This window comes from Prinia subflava, chromosome 2 (genome assembly GCF_021018805.1).
Source record: "Prinia subflava isolate CZ2003 ecotype Zambia chromosome 2, Cam_Psub_1.2, whole genome shotgun sequence".
Taxonomy (NCBI): domain Eukaryota; kingdom Metazoa; phylum Chordata; class Aves; order Passeriformes; family Cisticolidae; genus Prinia; species Prinia subflava.
The window spans coordinates 66,154,271-66,176,922 of NC_086248.1; the positions used below are offsets into that span (position 1 = coordinate 66,154,271).

Below are 22,652 nucleotides of genomic sequence, written 5' to 3' on the forward strand. Positions count from 1 at the left end.
ACCAAACTTAGCTGTAGGTGTTTGATGGGAATCCTGCCGATGAGGAGGTGATTTCTTCCCTGCTCACCCCAGCCTTTTCCACAGAGCAGCCATTGCTTTCCACAGAGCAGCCTCACTGCTGCTGGGTGCGGGCTTGTTTGCCCGGCAGGGCTCAGCACGCACTGCCCGCACTGCCGGACTGCCGGCCCGGTTTGTCCCGGCCGGGCTCGGCACGCACTGCCGGCCCGGTTCGCCCGGCGGGGCTCAGCACGGCCGTGCCCGCACGCAGCCCTAGGCCGCGCTGAGGGGGCGGGCACGCTGGGCCTGTAGCTCCCCAGGCTGGCTCCTGGGAATGGGGACCGGAGCGAGCAGGGCCACTGGAACCCTCCCATCACCACGCACCCTGATGAAGCCCTCTGTCCCCCGGACCTCTCTGCCATAAAACACTCTTTGCCGGACGCGGGGAGAGAGCCCGGGCGCTCTCAGAGACTTCACCGGGGGAAAACTTCGCTGCCGCCACCACTGCTAGAAGCAAAGTACGAAAGAATGGCCCCGACAGAGAGCTGACACTTTTCCAACCCGAGCCCTCTTCTGAGGCTCTCTCCCCGTTACGGCCACGCCGCCCTAGCCAGCCCGCCCGAAGCAGCTGCGGGGTAATTCCCTTCCTTCCTCCCGCCCTGGCCCTTTCCCGTTCCCGTTCCCACCCGTGTCCCGGAGCGGCGGGGCGGGCCGCTCCCTCCCCGCCCCTCCCCCGGGCCGCTATAAGCCCGCGGAGTTTCCGCGTCCTGTGACTGCAGTCAGGTGGTGGCTGAGGTTCCCCGCTCCCTCCCACCCTCTGTCCCGCTCCGTCTTCCCCCGCCCGGCGAGGGCCGGCCCTGCGGGGAGCCGGCTGGGGAAAGTCGGAGGAAAGTTGCTGGCTGGGAAAGTTTAGAAGCGGGAGAGCCGCGGCCCCGTCAGCCCGGCCTCTCCGCCGCACTCCGGGAGGGAGGGAGCGAGGGATGGCCGGCGGGGAAGGAGCGGGCAGCGGCGTGCCGGAGTGCCGGGAGCACCTCTTCAAGGTGCTGGTGATCGGGGAGCTGGGCGTGGGCAAAACCAGCATTATCAAGCGCTACGTGCACCAGCTCTTCTCGCAGCACTACCGGGCCACCATCGGCGTGGATTTCGCGCTCAAAGTCATCAACTGGGACAGCAAGACCCTGGTGCGGCTGCAGCTCTGGGATATCGCAGGTAGGGCACGGGCAGGCTGCTGCCTGGAGCGTGCTGTGAGCCCGGCTGTCGGGGCCCGGCCTCTGCGGAGGAAAGCGTGCTTTGCCTGGGAAACCTCTCTTCTTTGTCAACTTACCCCTGTTATAAGCAACCTCTCATTCTCTGAGGTGTAAGTAGAGGGAGGTCTTGATATGGGAGTGAAGTTTTTCACTTTTTACGGGCTTTGCCCTCTCCCGGTAGCAGACTCCGTGGGACTCTTGGCTTGGCCCAGGGTTTTGTGGCAGTCCTCGAACAGCTGCTTTACTCTCACTGCTGCATCCAGGGCACCGCGGTGTTCCTGCTCCTCCTGAGCTGCTTGTCTGGGTGGTGGTGGCCTCGGTCATGGCTGCTGCTGAAATTAATTCAGGGTTAGGGCTCTGTAATGTATCTAATGCACCATGCTTTACAGGTTAAAAGTAACTCAAACAGCTCAAATTGTCCTCAAAGGAAGAATGCTTAAACTTTCCATGCTTGGAGTCACCTGATTAATTTAAAAGTAGTTTCCATCCCTGCTGCATCGAGTGAGAGTGGAACTTCTATGATACTTAGTTCTATACTTAAATCACAAATGTGTGTATTAGAAACATACTTTGAGCACATGGAAGCAGAAAAGTCCTGTCCACTTGTTCAAATCATGCATTATTACTTTCTTATATGTGATTCAACCCTGTTCTTCAGCATCTCTGTTTCCAACTGTATACCTACCACAGTTAACTTTGCTTGTGCTATGGTGTCAAATGCCACAGAACAATCTCTGTTTTGCTGTGGTCTCATAAGAAGTCTGTCCCTCAGCTCCATAATCACCTTGGCTGGTATTGCATTCCTAGTTTTGTGTGTAACCCAGCTGTTAGCCTACGCCTCTCCTCATCCCTATCTACCACTCTCAGAATATCTTCTTGGATATGAAAAAGCAGACTTTCTTTCAAATGCTGGTGTTTGAATTTACGCTACTGGAAGACGCAAGGGAAAAAAATCCGGTAGTTACTGTTTCCATGAACTTTATGCTTATCAGTGGAAGCTCAGAAATAAGGAAGTGTGACATGTGGCTGCTGTAACCCTGTGACAGACCAGCTGAACCTCAACTTCTGATCTTTTTGCTCTAAAATGCTTCAAATATGACTCCTCAAACTGAAAAGCCTTCTTACTGCCATCTGCTGAAATACACCATGCATCTTGCTGTTGCTGGCCTGTAGGGCAAATGAAAATATTTTGTAATTGCTGTTTTGAAGAGCAAGTAAAATGTTGGCAAGCTTTCTCTTCTGATGTGTTCCTTTTGTGACTCAGCTTTAACTTTCTGTGACTCAATTAACAGTATCAGTACAAACTGCTGCAATCCTCTGGGTATATTTAGTGATCCTGGGGTTCGAAAGATTGAAGAGGGGAGGCTCTTGTCATCCTGGGGTTTGGCAGGCTGCCGTGCTTGTGTTTGACTTCTCAGCCCTTCCTTGCTCAGACTTGGGTAGGCTGAGTGCTTTGCCAAAGCAATCTGTTTCAACAGGATGGGCATAAACTTAGCTTGAACTTGTCACAAAGTTTGGACAGAACCTATTTACATTTTAGGAAGTTCTATCAATACATCCATACACTAATGTCACGATCCAGAAGACAGTCTTTTTCATTCTTGATTATCGCCCTTGGTGTATTTTTGACACTGCTAGGGGAAAACTAAGTTAAGAGCTGGTGAGAAATCCCTGGAGGCTTGTGGTAAATTGCTTGAAGAATTAAATTGATTGAAGAATTAAAATTTTTCCTGTCACTGAAATATTTTTCCTGTTTTATAAGACTTTTGTATGAAACCCCTGACTAGTCTTTCCCTAGCAAAAGTGAAAAAGGAAGATACTACAGTTTGCACTCCAAATTCTCAGTCTAATCTTCTAGTTTAGGGTATTCTGTTTCCAAAGGGCTGGGGGGATCTTGCCCAATGAAGAAAAACAAGATCAAGAGAAGTAATCTTGGTGATTTTTAGTAGGTTGTTCTTAGCCAGTGGGACAGCAACAATTTGGACTCCTATAGCACTTGACATCTGAGAGTTAATTAGTAAAATAAAGAGTATTTTAGTATCCATAGGGGTATTTGATGGTCTTAAAGCTGCTGGACTCCTCAACCTGGGAGTGTGTTCTGCAGCTGCTTATGTATACAGTCAGGAATATTTCTAAATACCTGAGAATGTTAACAGACTTATATTGAAGTTCTTAGTTAAAGAACCAGGTTGAAGGTGGCTTCTATAATCACAGACAATATTCTCTAAAGTGCTTTATTGAAGTGTAGCACAGTGTCTGAGCATGTGATAGTCATTCCTTTTTAACTCATCAGCCCAGCTGTCTTCTGGCTTTCAACACTCGCAGATAATTTTGCCTGCTGGTGTGTGCAGACAAACGGCTTTAGATCTCTTCAAGAGATCTAAATCTTATGGTAAGTAATGTTACATGTGACTTCCCTGCAAGCAATGTGGTGCTGGCACTCTGAATTGATTTTTGATGCGTTTAAAAAGGCTGTTGAATTAAAGTCTAACCCTTAAGCATAGAAAGGGATGTTATTTTCACTAGATCAAAGCTTGTATGTAACAGTTCATCATAAGAAGCTTTCCTTAAAGATCTGGGTGATGCAAACTAAGGTTTCATACCTAACTCAGAGCTGACCCTATAGTTAATGCATCAGCTAAAGGTCATAATGCTGATACTATGCTGGCTTCTGATGTGATTGCAGGAGAAGTGATGAAAGATGTGCTGTTTATTGCAATGCAGCAGGTTACTGGATGACTTCAAATGCCAGCTGAGGTTGTTTTGGTTTGGGGTTTTTTTTTGTGATTAGATAATTCTGTCAAATAGAGCATGACCGTGTTACACCGCTTATCCTTTTTCTTTTTTCTGCTGAAAATAGCACTCTTGTTGTAAGGTACAAAGTAATGCAAATCGAAGGGGAGGGGATGTAAAATGATGAAGAGGGAGGAAGGTTACTGTTGTGCCTAGATGTTTGTATTTCAGAGATAGCCAGGTGTTATAGTTTTTAGGCACAGGCTGTAACTTCTTGAATAAAGATGATGAAAAACCTGGAGAGTAAGATTGATCAGTCACTGTCAAATTTTCTTGGTTAGAGCATAAAGAAAGGAGCATTCTGAAAGGAGCTGAACAGATTATATGCGTGTTCATGCAGGAACTTTAGCTGCCCTTAGGCATTATTCTTGGGGTTTTTGTTTGGTTGCCTTCTGTGTTTTGTTGTTTTTGGGTTTTTTTCCCCTTATTTTGATGCTTAAAGTCGTGAAAAATATATCTTTCTGGATAAATTCTGAAAGTGTTAAAACCTTGATCAAAGGGCATAAATGATTGGCAAAATAAATAGGATGTAGGAATGAGTCATTGTGTCAAAGTGATGCAAAATAAAAATCTTAATGATAGGGAAGTGTTTTTGTAGTCTATTTCAAAACAGTAGAGATTCCTACTTGACAAGCATGCTGTTTTAGTGAGCATTGCAGTGACCACAGTGTGCTCAGGAGGTGTATGTGGCATATTGATGAAGCTGTCAGATGATACTGAAAGAAGGCTTAAAGCATTTTCAGTATCACAGAAACTTTCAAGCTGATCTAGTAAAACCAGCAACTGTTAGCCCTGCTTTTGTGCTCATGTTGACTGTCACTGTCACTCACATCAGCCTGGATGAAGTGCAGTTTGCTGGAGGGCAGGAGTGGTAAAGATCATGGATGGTGGCTTGAGTTTGGCTTCTCATGAAGAATGTCACTAATGGCAACTGGTAGACAAATCTGATTTTAAAGTTTTTTTTGAGGAGTTCTGAATTAACTTTGGTGTAATAGCATTCTTCTTCGAGGATTTTATTAGAATTTCTTTGTATAAATATTTATTAAAACTGAAGTAATCCTTTAACTGGCAGAGCATGGCTATGAAGTTCGCCAAACAGAAGAGGCATCATTGTACTTTGGTATTGTAAACATGCTCTACAGGCTTTCAAGAGCTGAATGATAAGCAGCATGTAGCATGTAAATTTGTTACTAAAATCTTGTGTGTCTCCTTGAGAGGAACTGAACTGTAACTTGTTTTAGGTATATACAAGTCCCCAAGAGGATGGAGAATCCAGATGATGTATTTTGGTTAAATGCTAAGCTGAGGAAGAGCTGGAATAACCTGTCTTTTGTATGAAGACAAATGACTGTTAAGATATGAGTTGATGTTAAAGCAAGTTAACTTTCTAAGTAACTTTTAGCCTTATCTATAAGAAGCTATGAGAAATGAGTCAGAATACAGGAAACCATGGTTATGGCTGACTTTCAAAGGTATTCAGGCAGTTATAGTATGTGAAATATTTTACTTCTCTGTGAAAGCTCTAGTTTCAAGCAGCTCTGTATTCCAGTTAGTCTGCACTTGTGCCACTGGCATGTCATAGAGACTGCTTGTGTTTACTGGGGCATTAGCTTGTTTCTTGAGTTATGGGCTGATTTTATTTTATTTTTTTAATAAGGTCTAAAGCAAGTGTTCAGTGATGTTAAGGCATCCGTGAAAGTCTATAGGGAAACAACCAGAAAACTTCTGCTGTTCCATATCTATGCCTGGCTCTGTGCCAGAGGCACGTACCCTTCAGTTGCTTTGCAGAGAAGTCTCTCCTAAGTACGGAGAATTTGGAGGCAGCAGTCTCTAAAAGTAGTCCAGGTATTCTTGTAACAACTTGTCCTTAGCCACAATGCATGTTGAAGGGATTAAAATGGCAACTCTTGCAAAGAAACCATGAAAAATTGCTTAGCTGTGTGCCTGGTACAAGTGAGCATAAGGTGGAGGCAAGACAATCCAGGTGTAACCTGCCCCCAAATGGGGGGATTTTTTTTCTCACCACTATAAATATTCTTAATGAGTGAAGTATATGCACATAAATGCACATCAGAAATGGGTGCAGAATTTGGAACTCAGAGTTTTTTCAGAAACTTGTAAGTTTTCTGAGGTTGTTTCCTGCTTTATATGGTGATGGAGGTTGCAGGAGCAGCCTGCAGGTGGGGATTGAGTGCTATCATTTTGCTTACAGCTGAGGCAGGTCAGAAAGCTCCCAGTCAGGGTTGGGGACTCTTCTATGTGACTATGTCTGCAGACTCATGGAGGTATGAAAGACTTAATTTCTGACTGCTTCCTGCTCACACATGCTTAAATATAAATCTCATGAGAGAAAATTTACTTAAGGATCGTGCTTACTGGAAACATGCAAGACTAGCAGATAAAGTTTGGGTATGGGAAGTAGAAGGCCTGCTCACATACATTTTGAACACAGAGGCAAGAAAGAGAATTGAAGGTATATTTTGTTTCCTTCTAGAAACCACCTCTCTGTGGAAAATTTTGTGTGGGTGTCCTTTCCTGTGACTTTTCTGGAATAGCTGGATTGGGGTTATGAGCTTGCACTCCAGAATGACTTGCTGTGCTTGGAGTTCTACAGCTAAATAACCAAATGAGTGCTGAATGTGTTGAACTTGGGGTTTTGGTGTTTTTCCAGCTTTCGGACATCTCTGAGGACAGATTCCAGATGGGTTTTTTTTTTTTTGGGGGGGGGGGGGGTGAATCCTGTTTAAATACACTTTTAATGAAATGTTATCAAGTGAGATATGATTGTTAGTCTAGTGAAGGAATTTCCACATCTTATCAGTGGGGTAGCAAAGCATTCATAATGGCAAAGGTTCTTTTGCTTAGTACTATGTTCTGTAGCCACTCAAAATACTGTATACTTTATCTTGGACTGAGTCTATAACCATTGTGGTGATGGAATTCCATAAGCATATGGGAAATGCTGCTGTCTTGATGTTGTAAGGTAGTCCAGTATGGTGATTTTGATTATGCAAGGCAGGACTGTTCAGTTAAATGGGAGAATTGAGACACATGTTCTTTGAATGTCTTGGAAATAAGCTTAGTATTTCCACACAAGGTGTTCTATGAGAAATGGGGTTAAAGATGTGATCCTAAAAGACTACCTGATCTTGTACAGATTTAAAATAAAGTTCAGTGTATTTCTCTTACAGGTACTTTCAATTTCTGTCAGCAATGGAAATGCACTTAGTGCTTGAGCTTCTGTTCACTATGGAATAGATGTTGCTTTGGCCTAATTGTTAAACATATGTCACATAGCAGTTGCTCAGAAGTTTTGTGCTTCCTAAAAGATCTCAATAAAAACTCTTTCCTAGTACTCTGATACAGAGAATAAGGGATGACTGGATGGGTATACATCAAGCAGGGGAACTCTACCTTAAAGGCAAACAATCCTTAAATTCTTATGTGCAATACAGTAGACAGGAGGAAAAGTAATATAGAGAACTCAAAATAACTGATTTTTGGATTAGTTTATAAAACAAACTAAAATACTTTGCAGAAATAATAAGCTTACATAGGTCACCCACTTTTCTGAAGGCAAGTATTAAATTCTTGCCCTTCATGTAATACTGAGTCAAGTAGTCAGAAACTAAGCTGGTTTGACAAGTCAAGCACTTCAGAGACAAACTGGCGCAGACAATATTGAATATACACTTTTCTCTTAATGTATAGCATTCACATGAATGTAAATCAAGCTTTATCAACTCTCCTTGCATCTTCAGAAGTTGCAGCTTCAGAGTCTTGGTGCTTAACCTTATTTACATCTCTACTTTGCTTCTTACCAGTTTGGTTTTCTTTAGGTGCACATTAGGACACAGTGTTACGAAAGTGCGTATCTGCAAGCACAATTTGAGTTGGCAAGTGCTATAGAGGGGTAATTCTCCACTTATGACATAAAGCAAAGAAAACAATCTTAGCTGACTGGTTCCAGAAAAGATATTAGCATGCTGTAAAAAATAAGGTTCTTATAAGGTTCTGTAAAAAATCCAGTAGTGTGAGACCACTGGATTCAGTCTCACAGCTGTCAGAGATACCCTCCATGAATTCCAGTGGTAACCATTGCTTTGTAATCTGCTGTAAATGGTTCCCTCCAAATACTTGCTTCAGAAGTGTGATATGCCATGTTAGAAAGAAGTGATTAGCAGGAAGGGAATGTCTTTTTATATTTTTGCATGAAAATAGGAATTCCTCTTGTGAAATTCTTGCTATGATGTTAAAGCCAGCATGACCAGCAGTAAGCAGTGACAACAAAGCACAGCATGCTTCTCAAGCTGCTATGGTACAGTGTTCAATACTCAAAGATCTCTTCTGGCTGTGGAGACATAAGACGAGGATAAACAGAGTGAAATTATGCTTTGAGAAATGGCAGGATTTCAGGGCTTTATAGAGCTTGCTGAGAAATGAATGTCCTAACTGTCTGGAGAAGGCTGGCAAGCTCTAAGTAGCAGTGACTTCTACATGAAAGCAGGTAATGAAAACAAATATTCCTTATTGTATGGATTTTAGCAGCTTTTCAAATAAGAGGTTGAGAAATAGCCTCTGAATGTCACAGCAAACAGCTTATGGGAACTTGTTCTTTAAATACTCCCAGGCTGAGAGTTCTGGGTAGAGCAGAGTGGCAGCAATTTGATACAAAATTCCAATCACACACAATGTGCCATGACACACTGACCATTTTAGAGATTAACATTTTTTCAGTCTCGTGATAAAGTTCTTCTGGAGACAAACCGACTTTGGAATTGTTCTCCTGTGTGCTGGGAAGTGCTGTAGTGCAATGCAGCATCACTGTGAAGTACACCGTGCAGCTCTGGCTGCAGGCAGCACACGAAAAGAAATGGATCAGAGGGTGTCAGGCATGAAATAGCTTAACTCTGGCAAATTACTTGTTTGGGTAAGTCTTGTTAAAGCAAGGTAGGAAGTACCAATTCATGCTGTTGCTGGCACTAATTGGACCATGTCAACTCTTTTGTATACTGATGCAGGAGAATTGTTCCATACATGCTGCATTTGACAGCTAGTTAGAAATTGTTTAGCTTGATTGCACTCTGACTTTCTGAGGAATGAAATCTATGCCGAATTAGGGACTTTCTCATTTGCTGTTTAGCAAAGATGCAAAAAAAAAAAAAAAAAAAAGAGGTGGATTTTTATACAAACATGACTGTCATACTGCTGCATAAAATGCACATGAGTTTGGATGAAACCCATTGAACTCTAAGTGCAGAATGTTGTCTCAATTTCTTAAAGACAGAATAATAAGCTGTTGAGGTCAGTTTGGACATTAAAATCATTAGATTAGCTCAAGACTGCAGACAACAATGATAAGTTTCAGTCTTACTGTAAAATTCCTGGTGAGGGCTGCGCAAATATTTGAGGGAAAATTTTCTACCTTTGTGGGAGAGAATGGCATGCCTTTTCTATTAGTTGGATAGTAGTGATCATAGCTCCTAGGGGAAATCTGGTGTCTAGCTTCCAGCATTTGCCATCTCTGTGCCCTTGCTGTTTCATGGGTAGTGAACAGGACTGTCTTGTGTTAAAGTATAATGAGAGCAAACAGTGAATGGAAGGACTAGTCATTGATTTTGATGTTACATGTAATTAACAAATTGTTAGGTTAGACACTGGCTGTGTGGGGAAAATGGAACTTTAAAGCAACCTGCCTCTTAACATTGCAGAATGAAAAAGTGACTTCTGTGAACATGTGGAAATACTTTGTGATATGATCTAAATAATCAAAATACTGCTGCACTTAAACTGATATTATGTCAGTATGATATTATGTCAGTAACTTTTCAATGACTACGGAGTCTCTCATACATACTGTGTCAGTACAGTATATTGTCAGAGTCATGCCTCTGTCACTGCATTGTTCAACAGAACTGCTTCAGCTGCACCCTGCAGCTTTCTGATATAGACATAACCAGAGGATCAAAGGTTGTCTCTTACAATAAAGTGTGAGTCAGTTGAACAGGGATTAACTGGCTTTTGTCCTGAAGACTGTTCTCAAGCATTTGGGAAAGGTTAATGTTGGGAAGAGGTCCATCCAGTGTCAGTTAACTTAGCCATGCCACCCTTAGTAAGAAAGGACACTAGACAGATAATTGTCTGAGGCTGCTCTTGTCTGTTTAGAAACTAAGTACTGCAGTCAGGGAAGCTATTTCTAGTACTTGTCTCATACAAGAAGATATAATATTCTAGTAATTTTCACTTCTTAGCCTCCCTGTTTGTCACCAGAACCACAAATATCACTTTTTCACAGTGGTGCAAAGCAAAAGTCAAGCTGGATGTTCCTTAACACTTACAGGTTTCTAACATCTGCTAGAGCTGCTAATGTCATAGAGTCACAGAGTGACTTGGGCTGCAAGGAACCCTAAAGATCATCCAGTTCCAACTCTGCTGCCATGGGCGTAGACCACAGGTTGCTCAGAGCCCCATCCAAACTGGCCTTTGGGATGGGGCATCCACAGTTTCTCTGGGCAGCCTGTTCTGGTGCCTCACCACTATCACAATGAAGAATTTCTTCCTAATGTCTTCTCTAAACATACTCTCAGTTTGAAACCATTTCCCCTTGTCTTGTCACTACATGCTCTTGTAAATACCCACTCTCTGTCTTTCTTGTAGGGCTCCCTTTAGGTACTGGCAGGCCTCAGGTCACCTTGAAGCCTTTTCTTCTTCAGGCTGAACAATCCCAGCTCTCTCAGCCTGTCTTCACAGGAGAGGTGCTCCAGCCCGTGATAATCTTCATGGCCTGCCTCTGGACTCACTCCAACAGGTCCATGTCCTTCTTATGCTGGAGATTCCAGAGCTGGATACCACGCTCCAGTTGGGGTCTCTCAAAGGCAGAGCAGAAGTGCAGAATCAACCTCCCTTGCCTTGATGGCCACACTGTTTTGGATGTAGCCCAGGATACAAGTGATTTTTCTGGGCTGCAAGTGCACATTGCTGGGTCATGTCCAGCCTCTCATCCACCAGCACCCGTAAGTCCTTCTTGGCTCAGCTGCTCTCAATCTGTTCATTCCCCAGCCTGTGTTGGGACCCCAACCCATGTGTAGCACCTTGCATTTGGTCTTGTTAAGCCTCATGATATTCCCATGGGCCCACTTTTCAGGTTTTTCCAGATACCTCTGGATGGCATCCCACCCTTCAGATATGTCAGCTGCACCACTCAGCTCGGTGTCATCTGAAAATTTGCCTATGTCATTAAATAAATGCATAGTTCAACATCTCTGTGGTTTTAACATGTGACAACTTGACACTTACAGCTTAAATGGATAAGAGGAGTTGGGAGCCATCTGGTATTAACAGTCTTGAGGTCTGTCTGCTCTCAATCTGTGGCTGCTATCTGTGGGAAAAAGCAGGTAGACACACTTGAACGTGAGCTGTAATATTGATAGTGGTTTGGTTAACCTGCTTCTTGCAGAATAACAGATCCAATCTAATTAGGTAAGACAGTTCTGGGACAAGATATGCTGGTTTGGGGAGATGGGGGATAGCTGTCAGCAGTGGTAACTCGCCAGTAACGTGTTGATATAGCTCTCTAAAAAGGAACTTCAGTCAATTCACGCCTGACCCTGGTAATGCTAAAATGTACATTAGATGTCTGGAGAAGTGGGAGATTCATCCTCAGGGCAGTTCTGGATATCTGCTGAGTTGTGCCAGACATCCAGCTGGCATCCAAAGTGTGGTCTTTTCCTGCCTGAGACTCTTGAAGGGCTTAGGTGAGTTTTGAAAGTGACAGCAGTTCTAACTCAATTAGAAGATTGAACTATGTTCTCAGCCTTTTTGAATGGTGATTTAGCTTAAGTCTATCACACTGAATGACAGTAACTTTACTGAGAGTTGGAATTGTAAATATGAAATTGTCACTCAGGTGTTCCTGGGAAAATAAACTTTTAATTTGTCTTTAGTCAAAAACATTCAGTTGGTCTTTTTTACAATCTACATTGAATGAAAGCACAAGTGTCTCATGGTCCTGGAAATGGATTGAATCAGTTTAATTGTGGAGTCTGGCACTGAAGTTTCAATTCTGGAACTGTGCCTGCACACTGGTCAATGAAGTCATTGATAGCAAGATTGATAGCATTGATAGTAGTTGATAGCAAAAACCTAAGAGCCATGGTGTTGGCAGTCAGAGTTAGTCTGACTGTCCTTGAATTTTGGTATGAGTGACTATTAGTGATCAAGGTAAATAGTTGATCTGAGAATGCTCCTCACAATGCAAGGAGACTTTTTAAAGTATTTCCAGACTAAAAAATGGTTTATTACAATCAGTCACTACAGCTCACTAGGCATTCCTTGATGCCTGTGATCACTGCAGTGTATAGTAACTGCTGATAGAGAAGCAGAATTAATGAAATGCACTACTAGGAAGCTAATTCTATGCATTTTGAGCTAAGTGATTTTGGTTCACAGATCTATTGGTCATTTTGTTTACTACTGCAATTATTGCTGGATAGCTTTTTGGGTTGGTTTTATAGGTTAAACATTTTCTGTGTGGCTTATTGTTGAATTTTAAGTGCTTTTTCAACTATTTGAATTCTCATTTTCAGTGTTCTGAAGGACAAAATTGGTGAATTCTATTCATAAACTGAGGGCTTTTAGATTTTTTTTTTTTTCCAGACTTTTGGCAACTCTATTATTTGGTCCAGGAAAAGAACTTCCTAGTTTCATTGCTGTGGTCTTCTAGATAACAGCAAACAGCTTGGGAGTAAAACCCTTCAGCTAGTACACTGACTTCTGTGTGACTGCAGTCTGGACTATATAGTGTGGGATTTTTGATACAGAACTGCCAAACTTGTTGAAATCATATTTCGAGCTCTGGCTATCCATGAAGCTAACTATCTGCTAAAGATGGCTTGAGCTAACATTGCTTTGATGGAAGAAACTACTTGTTCGTTTTTGCAATTGTCAGACATTTATAACCCTTGGTCATCTATCTCTTCCTCATTAATGGCACAGCTTCTGGGGGATTCCAGAACTGTTAATCTCATCTGAAAGAGAAAAACTTGGAAGAACTTCGTCCACGTGTCTATCAGTGTTCCTGATGAGATATTAAGGTTTTAAATGCAACTAACACAATTCTCTTTTGAGTTGTGTGGCTTCAGATTAGGTAAAGCTTGGATTTTTACAAGGTAGGGGAACTCCATTGCTCTACTGTTGGTATTGACAGGGGTAAACCAACATTTACCTTCATAGCAGAAAAGAATAGCTGGGGAAACTTCTTTTAAATGGGCCCTTTTACATTCTTTGAGTAAGTTCCTGTTAGTTGATATAACTGCCTATTAACTTATGGGTATAAGCAGTATATATGGGGGAAGGAGGCCTAACAAACTCCTTATTGTGCATATCCAGCAGTCATTTGTACATTTAAATTGCTTTTTCTAGCCCCAATTCCAGTCATGTAGGAGGAGTTACAAGTCAAAATAATGAGTGAAATAATAGGAGTGTAAGGTGTCTTTTACTAAATATACACAAGAACTGCTACGATGGTAAGTCACACTGCTGTAATAAACAGGACATTAGTGTTTCTCCTTTACGCTTGGAAAGATTGCTCTAGAAACTCTTTAAAATGAACTTCAAGGCAAGGTTACACTGATAACTTACCTTTTGCAGCGAAGGACAGATATAAAGCTTCTAATGTCAAACCTGGCTATAATTTCTTTCATGTCGTTTTTTAACTGACAACTCGCACCCATTACCATATAAACTGGGTAGTGAGAATAGCTCTCAAGTTCTAATGCAGTTTTAAGCTCAACTTTATTCCTGTGGTGCTGCTGTAGGGAATGTATTAGTTCCTGGTGCACGTTATTGTGCAATGTTTCACTTAAGGTTGTTGCAATTACTGGAAAATATGGTGACAATATGTGCCGAGTCATTTCAAGATGAAAACTGTGGTTAGAGAATGCAGAACTTTGCATTACATGAAGTCACTTCCATACCCCCAAATTAAGCTTCTGATCCCTGTGACTGTCCTGTATCTTAGCTCCTCATTTACACCTGAACTACTAAAACACAAACCATACTTTAGTGGTACCATCACATTTATGCCTAGCCACTGGACCTACCAGAATGATTAATCTTGTGGTGTCCTTTCTATATTGCTGTACTAAGCAATTAGTTATCTTCCTACTTTCTTCTTGCTATAATTATACAAACTGGAGATTTTAAGTCTAGTTTAATCTGATCACTTTTAGCCTTTTTCTCCTCTGGGGGTATGATCCACTTTCTGTACTGATCAACACTATTGTCACACATGGGGAAATGACTGTAGAAAATATCTTGCTGGACAGAGGAAGAGGCATGACAGATCTTTAAAGTGTGCATGGCAGAAGTTGAGACATTTAGTTTTAAGAACAAAGAGAATGATGTTCAGCCTTGAGGATTTGGAGAATTAGTGTTTTCTAGTTTAATTTTTCAGTATGAGGGTTTTTTGGGTTTTTTTGCAAGCCAAAAAGTGCTTGCAAAAGCTCTGCCTGAAAGTCCTGTTAAATTTTCAAAAGGCTGTCTAGAATGCTCTGTATCCCAGACAAGAAGGTCAGCATGTGCTTCATCAGTAATGACAGGGTTGTAAAGAAAGTCCACTCAGTTTAAACTGAATTCATGCTGTATTCCTTTTACCAATCAAAACTCTTACCTCCTGGGCAGGCCCTGTTTTATTGCTTCTGTCTTTTCATGAAATACAGTATATCCATCTTCATTAGGCCTCCAGACAGGGTGAAAGAGCATTGTAAGGTAGTATTCAGGTCAGGTTTATTGTTAGTGGATGTGAATTCTAGAAGTGGAAACAGCTGGTTTGGGGTTTGGGTTACTCTAGAAGAGGGAAGTACTCATATTGGCTGTATTTGGCCTATTAAAAGGCATTAATCTCTAAGAATACAATGCTGTTGAGCTTGTGTGTGTTTAAGGGTAAGAGAGCAAATCTTCCTAATATAAAGTTTAAATGTAGTAAGTAAAGATAGAAGCTTTCATGCTGATAGGCACATCAGTTTTCTACTTTCACCCAAATTAAAACTGTGGAAGAATATATTGATGTTTTCTAAATCTAAAACTCGTACTGCAAGAGAGATAAGAGTTCTGGAAATAAGAGTTAAATTATTATTATGGACAGCCAAAGCCCACGGTTTATACTGTGGCTGCTATAGAGTACCAAGCAACATACAGTTCCATGCTGACTTCCCCTCCTGGCAGAACTGCTGTCTTACACTGTGAGAAACCACTGTTCAAGGCTAACCTTGGCTGTCTCCTCAGGTTTAGTTCTGAGCTATGCTTTGTAACTTTGTTTCTCTGAAAGCCATGTGTAACATTGTACTAATTTCACCTTTTTGTACACCCTAAATGTGCTGATGTGCATGTTTCAGCAGTGGTTATTGCTATAGGCTAGCATGGCCACCTTGCCAGTGGTTTTTTTTCTTTAAAGCTTTTCTGGATGGGAAAGCAGTGGGCAGGAAGGGATTCAGTCAATGGTAATGTCCTTCACTGTGCTCAATGATTGCAGCCTTGTTTATGTACAGCATGCACAGCTATCTGAGAAGTGGTAACTGCCTGAAAACCTTTTCTGCAATTATTAAATAACATAGTTATATAGTTTTTGTATGTAGGCTCTGTCTACTCCTTCTGGTAACAATCTAGCAACCCTTCCTGCAACTAATCAATACAACTTAATTTTCTTGTGTAGATGTTCATCAAGTGTTTGGAAAAACAGCCTTTAATAAAGCCTGCAAGCCTCCCAGCTCTCCAGCAACTGAATAGGGAGGACTAATGGGACCACTTCCCTTGCTGCTTCATGTTCAATCTCATGTAAATAATAGTAAGTGGTGTTCAATTCTGGACCATTTCAGGGCTCAATTGAAGAACTCTTTCTGTAGAAGGCTGAGGTTGGTACAGGGCATTGTAGAACTGGAGGTTACACTGTTTGTTTTGTGGGGTGTCCTGTGGTGTGAAGGGGATATCTCCCTGCATTGAATAAGAGCAAGTGCTTTAGCATAGCCCAAGGTGTTCCCATGTGGCAGGAATTGGTGAAACTGACAGCTAAACAAATGGGGAAGCTGAGGAGCTCCTCAAAACTTGTGTGGTGCCCGATGCTGTGACTGGCTAAATGTAACTGAATTTGACTGTGTGGAATTCCATTAGAAAAAAAACAACCAAAACTCCCAAAATCAAAATCCCTACATTCTAAGGGTAAAGCTTCTTTAGATGTGACATCATTGACATGCAGAAGTAGTAAAAGCCTTGTGATCTAACTCTTTCCTAAGGGTACTTGATTAGTGGGAACAGTGACCAGTGGTATGGTTTGTAGTTAAGGCTAGTCTAAAAACCTCTTCTAGGCATACAAGTCCAGCCTAGGGAGACCAAGTGAATTACTTGTGTGCTCTGTTTAGGAGAATCATATTAGCAGTGTGGCTTTTCCAGAGGCATAGTCACAGAGGCCCAGGCTTGGTGCCTGACTCGTTGTACGGCCTTAAATTGCATGGCATAAATGCTGCTTCAAAACTTAAGTTCTGAGTATGGAGATAAGAACTTTCTTCTTGGATCCTGCTTGTTCTTACATGAGATAATCAGCCAGTAGTGAAAAAAATAACGTGTAATATCCATTCTGAAGAATATGCTGGGTGTAGTGATGCTGTTTTCTGCAGCATCATAGTTTAAAGTGAATGGACAGAAATAAAGTCAGCTTCTTTATAGTTTTCTGGAACTTGACTGACTGCTGCTGTTTTCAGGCCATTCTAATAGCTTCTTAGGTAACCTATTTTGAAACTGTCTGTAGGGAAGGAGCTAATCATACTGAGAAGTACTGACATTAAAATGAGGCAAGTGAGCTGGAAAAGCACACTGCTGAACAGGAACTCTTGTCAACTTCCTTCATCTATTGAATTTCTGTCTCTTTATGAGAAGGTGATAACACACCCAATTCTCCTTGTATGTTTGTCCTTGCTAATAAAAAGTGGACTTGGATGTTTATAAATAGAGGACAACTAAGCTTCCAAATGCAGCTCCTCCTTTATGTGTTCTTAAACCTCATATGCAGGAAAAGATAAAGGCTCAAGTGATGATACACTGTAAAACTAAATTGTAGAGTTCAGGGACTGCTTTTCCCGGTGAAGACTTCCAAACAAAGCAGGAAGATATTTTAGTAGTCCAGACTTCCCAAACATTGTGCTAGGACTTGATACTGCTAGACACACTCAAATGTAAACACACCATGATAGTCTGACCTTTTAAACAGAAGAATAAGTCAACTGGCACACTCAATTCTACATTTCAAGTGTTCTGGCTAAAGCAGTTGTACTTAATAAGAAAAGGCTTTTTTTCGTTTTCTCTGCTTATGAGCAATTGATTTTTTTCCTGTATTTTTGTTGTGAATAATTGTACTTCACCTGTTCTTGTTTTAAATCCCAGGATTGCTGTAGAACTTCTGTAGTTGAAAATTAATTCAGAGTAAATGTTAGACTTGAAAAAATTAAGTCAAAGTTAACTGGTTTAGCCAGAACTGTTAAGCTAGCAGCTCCTTTTGAACTTTTCCTTAAGGAAAAATCTAGGTGACTTCTGAAGAAGATGCTTTGAAGGCAGTTAGCCTTGAAGCTTGCAAAACCCCTTAGTGCTCACCATTCAACAAAAGGCTGTGTTTGCTTAAGTCTTTAACTGAAGCAACTAGATTTAGATATAAGCCTTAATATTCTTGGATGAAATAATGATTTGTGTATGGCTGTGCTGGTACTGTTTTTAGGCATTACTTCTCAAAGAACTCTACTCAACAAATAAGTTTAAGAAAAACTCCAAGTGGTAGTTGGGACTGCAAACTACTTTAAGCATCTGACTTATGTACAGAATACATAATAGCTGTTACAATGAACTTACATGAGCTAAAGGAGGCAATGTTTTATGTTCTAGGTGACTAGACCCAAATGCCAAACTTCTGTGAATTAAGCTGGTACAGTAGTCCATTTACAATGAATACAGCTCATGCTTCACTATAAATATACTCTGTGACTATCTTCTCTTTCAGGCCAGGAGCGCTTTGGAAATATGACCAGAGTATACTACAAAGAGGCAGTTGGTGCTTTTGTGGTCTTCGATGTCACAAGAGGCTCCACTTTTGAGGCTGTTTCAAAATGGAAGCATGACTTGGACAGTAAAGTACTACTTCCCAATGGCAGCCCCATCCCTGCTGTTCTCCTTGCAAACAAGTGTGACCAGAAGAAAGATGGCAGCCAGAATCCCTCTCAAATGGACCAGTTCTGCAGAGAAGGTGGCTTTGTTGGATGGTTTGAAACATCTGCCAAGGTGAGCTTAATACAAAAAATATTTTTAGTCTCTTGAATATTGGCATAATCACGTAGGAAATAAAGTAATGAAGTATAAAAAGTGGCAGTCAAATTCAGCAAAATTTGAAGTGATGTGCAGGCTAGCTTCATTCCTAAAGAAGATGAGGTATATTTGGTTTAGATTAAGAGTTATCTTAAATTCACAGCACCTTGAAACTATCTGGAAACCTTGATTATCTGAGTTCGATAAATTTTTTCATCTTGCATGCATGAGGATCAGTCATTCTTTAGATGTTAATACTACTAAATGCTGATCAAGCTCCCCAAAAGATACAGGTAATCTTTAGATGCAGGCTTTTAAGTTGCATTTTCTGTTGTCATTGTTTTATGTAGGAAATAGCAAGATTTGAAGTGAACAAGCTGTTTGCTTACTCATTACTACCTACCCACAGTGTTGCCAAAGCACTTTTCTGTTTTATCAGGCAATGTCAAGACTGAACTGGAGCATAACAAATTGTTCTGTATAGTAATTTAAGTTAAGAAAGACAGCTGCTCTATTCAGTTAACTTTGAGTAATTTCATGTATTGTGCAGTTTTAGTCTACAGACTTCTTGTCAATGCACAGATTAAACTGGCAGCAGCTTAGTTGGAAGTGAAACCCAATATTGATTCTTAAAATGAAGGTCTCTTCTAGATGAGGACAGTGTGGCTGACAGACTAGATTACTGCTCTGGCTGATAAATCCTTTATAAAGATAGGCCTCAAGGTCCCACTTTTCCCTTGGCTTGCCTGCTTCCTTTAACTGCTGTTGCTGAAGTGTTACACAGTGATGTTTAGACAATTCTTAAAAAGCAAAGAGTCTCTAAGACCTAAGGAACAAAACAACAAGTTGCTCTTTGATTACTTTAAAAGGAGAATACACACTTAAAGGAATTAGTTAAATTACCTAACAATTTGTTTGCATTTGAAAAGATCTTTCCAAACTCACCATCTGTTACTAAAACCTCTATTTTTAAGGCTCTTTATACTCAAAAAGAACACACAAGATTCTGCTTTGGTCAAAGTCTTCCCTGAATGTTACCTGCCTGTGATACTGTTATGTGTAAACTGTATTATGGCTTAAAAAAATGAAAGTAACATTGGAAAAAAATCTAATGTGAAATTCTAGTGACAACTTGCATTTTAGGTGACATTTAAGACAGGACGAGGTAAAACAAGGTTCTTGGTGCAGAGAAAAATCCAAACAATAAGTTCTAGCTTAGGTATTAATTGACTTGTGTAGAACTCTGAAGAGCTGTAGTTGAAATAGCAAAAATTTAGGTTGACTGTCATGTTTCCTAAGCATACTGAAACAGTTTATGGTTTTAAGTCCTGCTCACTTGGATATCCTATTAATCTGCATTTGCCCTTCTGTTGGAACTAATAATTGAATCTTAAGTCTAGTTACCAGTAATATACTGGGCTTGTATTTCCTCTTGAACCAAAGATGAGCAATTCCAATCATGGCAGCCCTGTGCTGCCAGATGGTCCAGCCAGGTCCAACCTGTGGTTGGAGACTCCTTGACACTAGGTCAGCTTGGACCCTCAGAAACTGGGATATTCTGGCAAAGTACATCTCTAAGTATCCTGCACACATACATTCTTTAGTGTGTATGGAAAGAGACTTTTCAAAATATGCACAAGAATATGTAGAGTGGCTAGATGAAGCACTTGGAAATAGTTGTAGTTTCGAGACTCATAGAAAAGATCCTCTTGCATAAATAAGTACATCCAAATTCCATCAGAAACAGAAAAAGGCCCCAAAAGGTAGGACAATACTACAGATGATGTAATTGCCTAGGATCTTTCCTGATGCAGGAACGGCACTTTGGCATCTGAGATTCTTCCAAATGCGGGTGACACTCATTCCCCTGCCTGCCTACTAGATTAGAGTAAGACTTCAACTTGTTATACAAATGAATAATTTTGTCTCTGACCTTTCTGCTAACATTTTCAAAAAAAAGGTGTGAGCAATGACTTCTTGCATCTAAACTGTTTGTGTTCTGAGGATCAAACTGGACAGCTTTTTAATATGAAAGTCTGACTGTTAATAGGAATATGTGACTGTTTGAAAAACATCACTGACTTCCTTGCTTTCAACATTTTTAGGACAACATCAACATAGATGAAGCTGCTCGATTCTTGGTGGAAAACATCCTTGCCAATTACAAAACCTTTCCTAATGAAGAGAATGATGTGGGAAAACCAAAACTGGACCTAGACCCACTGAAAGCAGAGAGTAAATCACAGTGCTGCTAATGCTACCACCGTTCAGTAAATGTGATGGGACGAGCAGCAGGACTTTGCCTTAAATCAAAATGCTGCTATGGTGCTGTGTTGTGACCATCCATATGGGGTGTCTGGTACTATCTGAATTGGTGACTCGTTTGGGTGTTTACATATTCTTGTTGAGCATGAAACTGAGTATCTTGTGAGTTATCATTCCACTTGCTTGAGTGTCTGCATCTAAGTCTGATTAGTGTCTTCTTGAGAACATAAGGTAGTGTTTACACTCCTAAAAGGAACGAAGACAACATTCAGTGTCTAGTTTGCTTCCAGGACATATGCTACATTCCAAATAGGACTCACTTTTAGCTGAATAGACTCTTGCACCTTTAAAGTAAACTTTTCCTTTGTCACCATTTATGTCCCACTTGAACCTTCTCACCAGCACAATTGTCCCTATTTATTATTCCCACCACGAGTCTCTGTCTCATTGCTAGTTTTCCTGGATCAAGATATCCCAGAAATCTTGAAGAGGCCAATGACAGATGGGAGATATCTCTCCTGGTGTGATCACTAAGAATGAGCAGAGTAGATGGCTTTTACCATTGAGTAAAAACAAGATGGTTAAATTATTGTGGTTTAACAAGGGAAAGACATGGTTATAGAGATAATAATAAAAATGCATCTCCAGCAACTTAAAGATAGATATTTTCACCTGATACTTTACATATGAAACACATTAATGAATACAGTTGTACTGTTGGCACATAGTTATGGTAACTGCACCCCTATGCACATCCAGAAATAAACATCCAGTAACTTTTTCATGCACTAACACTGAAAACTTTACAAAGAGAACAAGAAGTAAATATCTTACTGTCCTGTGATGATGAACTTGCTTTTTTCTAATGTCTAGAGATGGTTCTGAATACCATGAGCAAGGAGAGAAGTCTTGAGGGAAATAGCCTGATTGGTTCATGCTAGTCTGTCAACCTGTCTGCCTCAAGCTCTGTCTTTGTCAGTTTTAGAACGCTTTTGACTGCTTTGAACTAATGAACTGGCTTACCAGTTTGTAACTGTATACTGAGATGCTTATGTTTCTTTGTTATAACAGTCATGTATTTTTGGCAGCAAATGAAGTTCAAAAGGATTAGAGATATTTCATGGTTCTCAAATGTGTTCTGGAACTCTGGCTCTGCTTGGCTCAAAGGCTTTGAAGCTCCTCTTTATTTTAAGGGTTTCTTCTGTCCTGGTACCTCATTGCTACTGACTTCAGAAGTCTTACCTTGCTGTGTTTGATGGTGCTGATGTTTACCTAAACATCAGAATTAGGTATATGCAGGATTTGATATACTTTAATCTGTATTGAGATTTCTTAGGCTGGCTTTTTTTTCTAAAGAGTAACATACTTTTTAAGAGTTAAATAAATATATTTGGGCATCTTCTGTGTGTTGGTGTATGCTTTTGAGAACATGAATCCTCACATATGTTCTACCCTCTACTCAAATGCTTCCATTGACATTTGAAAACAACTTTATCTTCTAGCACGTGCTATGTTAAAGAATTATTTTAAATTGCCACAGTAAAGCTAGGGATCCTAAGATAATTCAGATGAAAGGGATCTTGGACACTGTCTTGGAAGACAGGTCGTAGCACAGTGCTTAGGTATTCATGTGTTCTGGTCTTAAACTCAAACAGTGGAGACTGTATAGCACTGGGAAAGTTGTTTCAATGCCTGACTTCCCTTGAGAGTGGAAACTATCACAATCTTCCTATTCCATGATTTGAACAACTCCATTTAGACTCACTTTTGGTGTTTAATCTCCACTGCACTGTCTTTTTTTTAACTTTATTAAAGCTGCACAAATGTAAAAGCCTACTTTACCTCTTCAGGCACTTTCCCCAGCTGTAGTGGATTGTGAATGGACATGACTCTAAAACCTGGTGCAATGTACTGGTTTTGATACAGATTGTAATTACAGAAGCCAGTAGTATAAAACTACCTACAGGATGCAGTCTCTTCATTTTTTTTACCAATTTTCTGCCACTTGTC

General features: G+C 40.9%; 1 protein-coding gene across 1 annotated transcript; it reads left to right on the forward strand.

Moving 5' to 3' along the window:
- The first annotated feature begins 758 nt into the window (after positions 1-758).
- On the forward strand, positions 759-22,039 carry RAB32 (RAB32, member RAS oncogene family). The gene is made up of 3 exons (XM_063390335.1): positions 759-1,206; positions 18,076-18,353; positions 20,483-22,039. The coding sequence occupies exons 1-3, from the start codon at positions 978-980 to the stop codon at positions 20,630-20,632; spliced, it is 657 nt and encodes a 218-aa protein (XP_063246405.1). The 5' UTR covers positions 759-977; the 3' UTR covers positions 20,633-22,039.
- Positions 22,040-22,652: the final 613 nt, after the last annotated feature.

Excerpts from the sequence above, each read along its gene's own strand:
- RAB32 (XM_063390335.1), top strand. The coding sequence starts at position 978 with ATGGCCGGCGGGGAAGGAGCGGGCAGCGGCGTGCCGGAGTGCCGGGAG. Across the intron at positions 1,207-18,075 it reads GCAGCTCTGGGATATCGCAG|GCCAGGAGCGCTTTGGAAAT; the intron begins GTAGGGCACGGG and ends CTTCTCTTTCAG. Across the intron at positions 18,354-20,482 it reads GGTTTGAAACATCTGCCAAG|GACAACATCAACATAGATGA; the intron begins GTGAGCTTAATA and ends CAACATTTTTAG.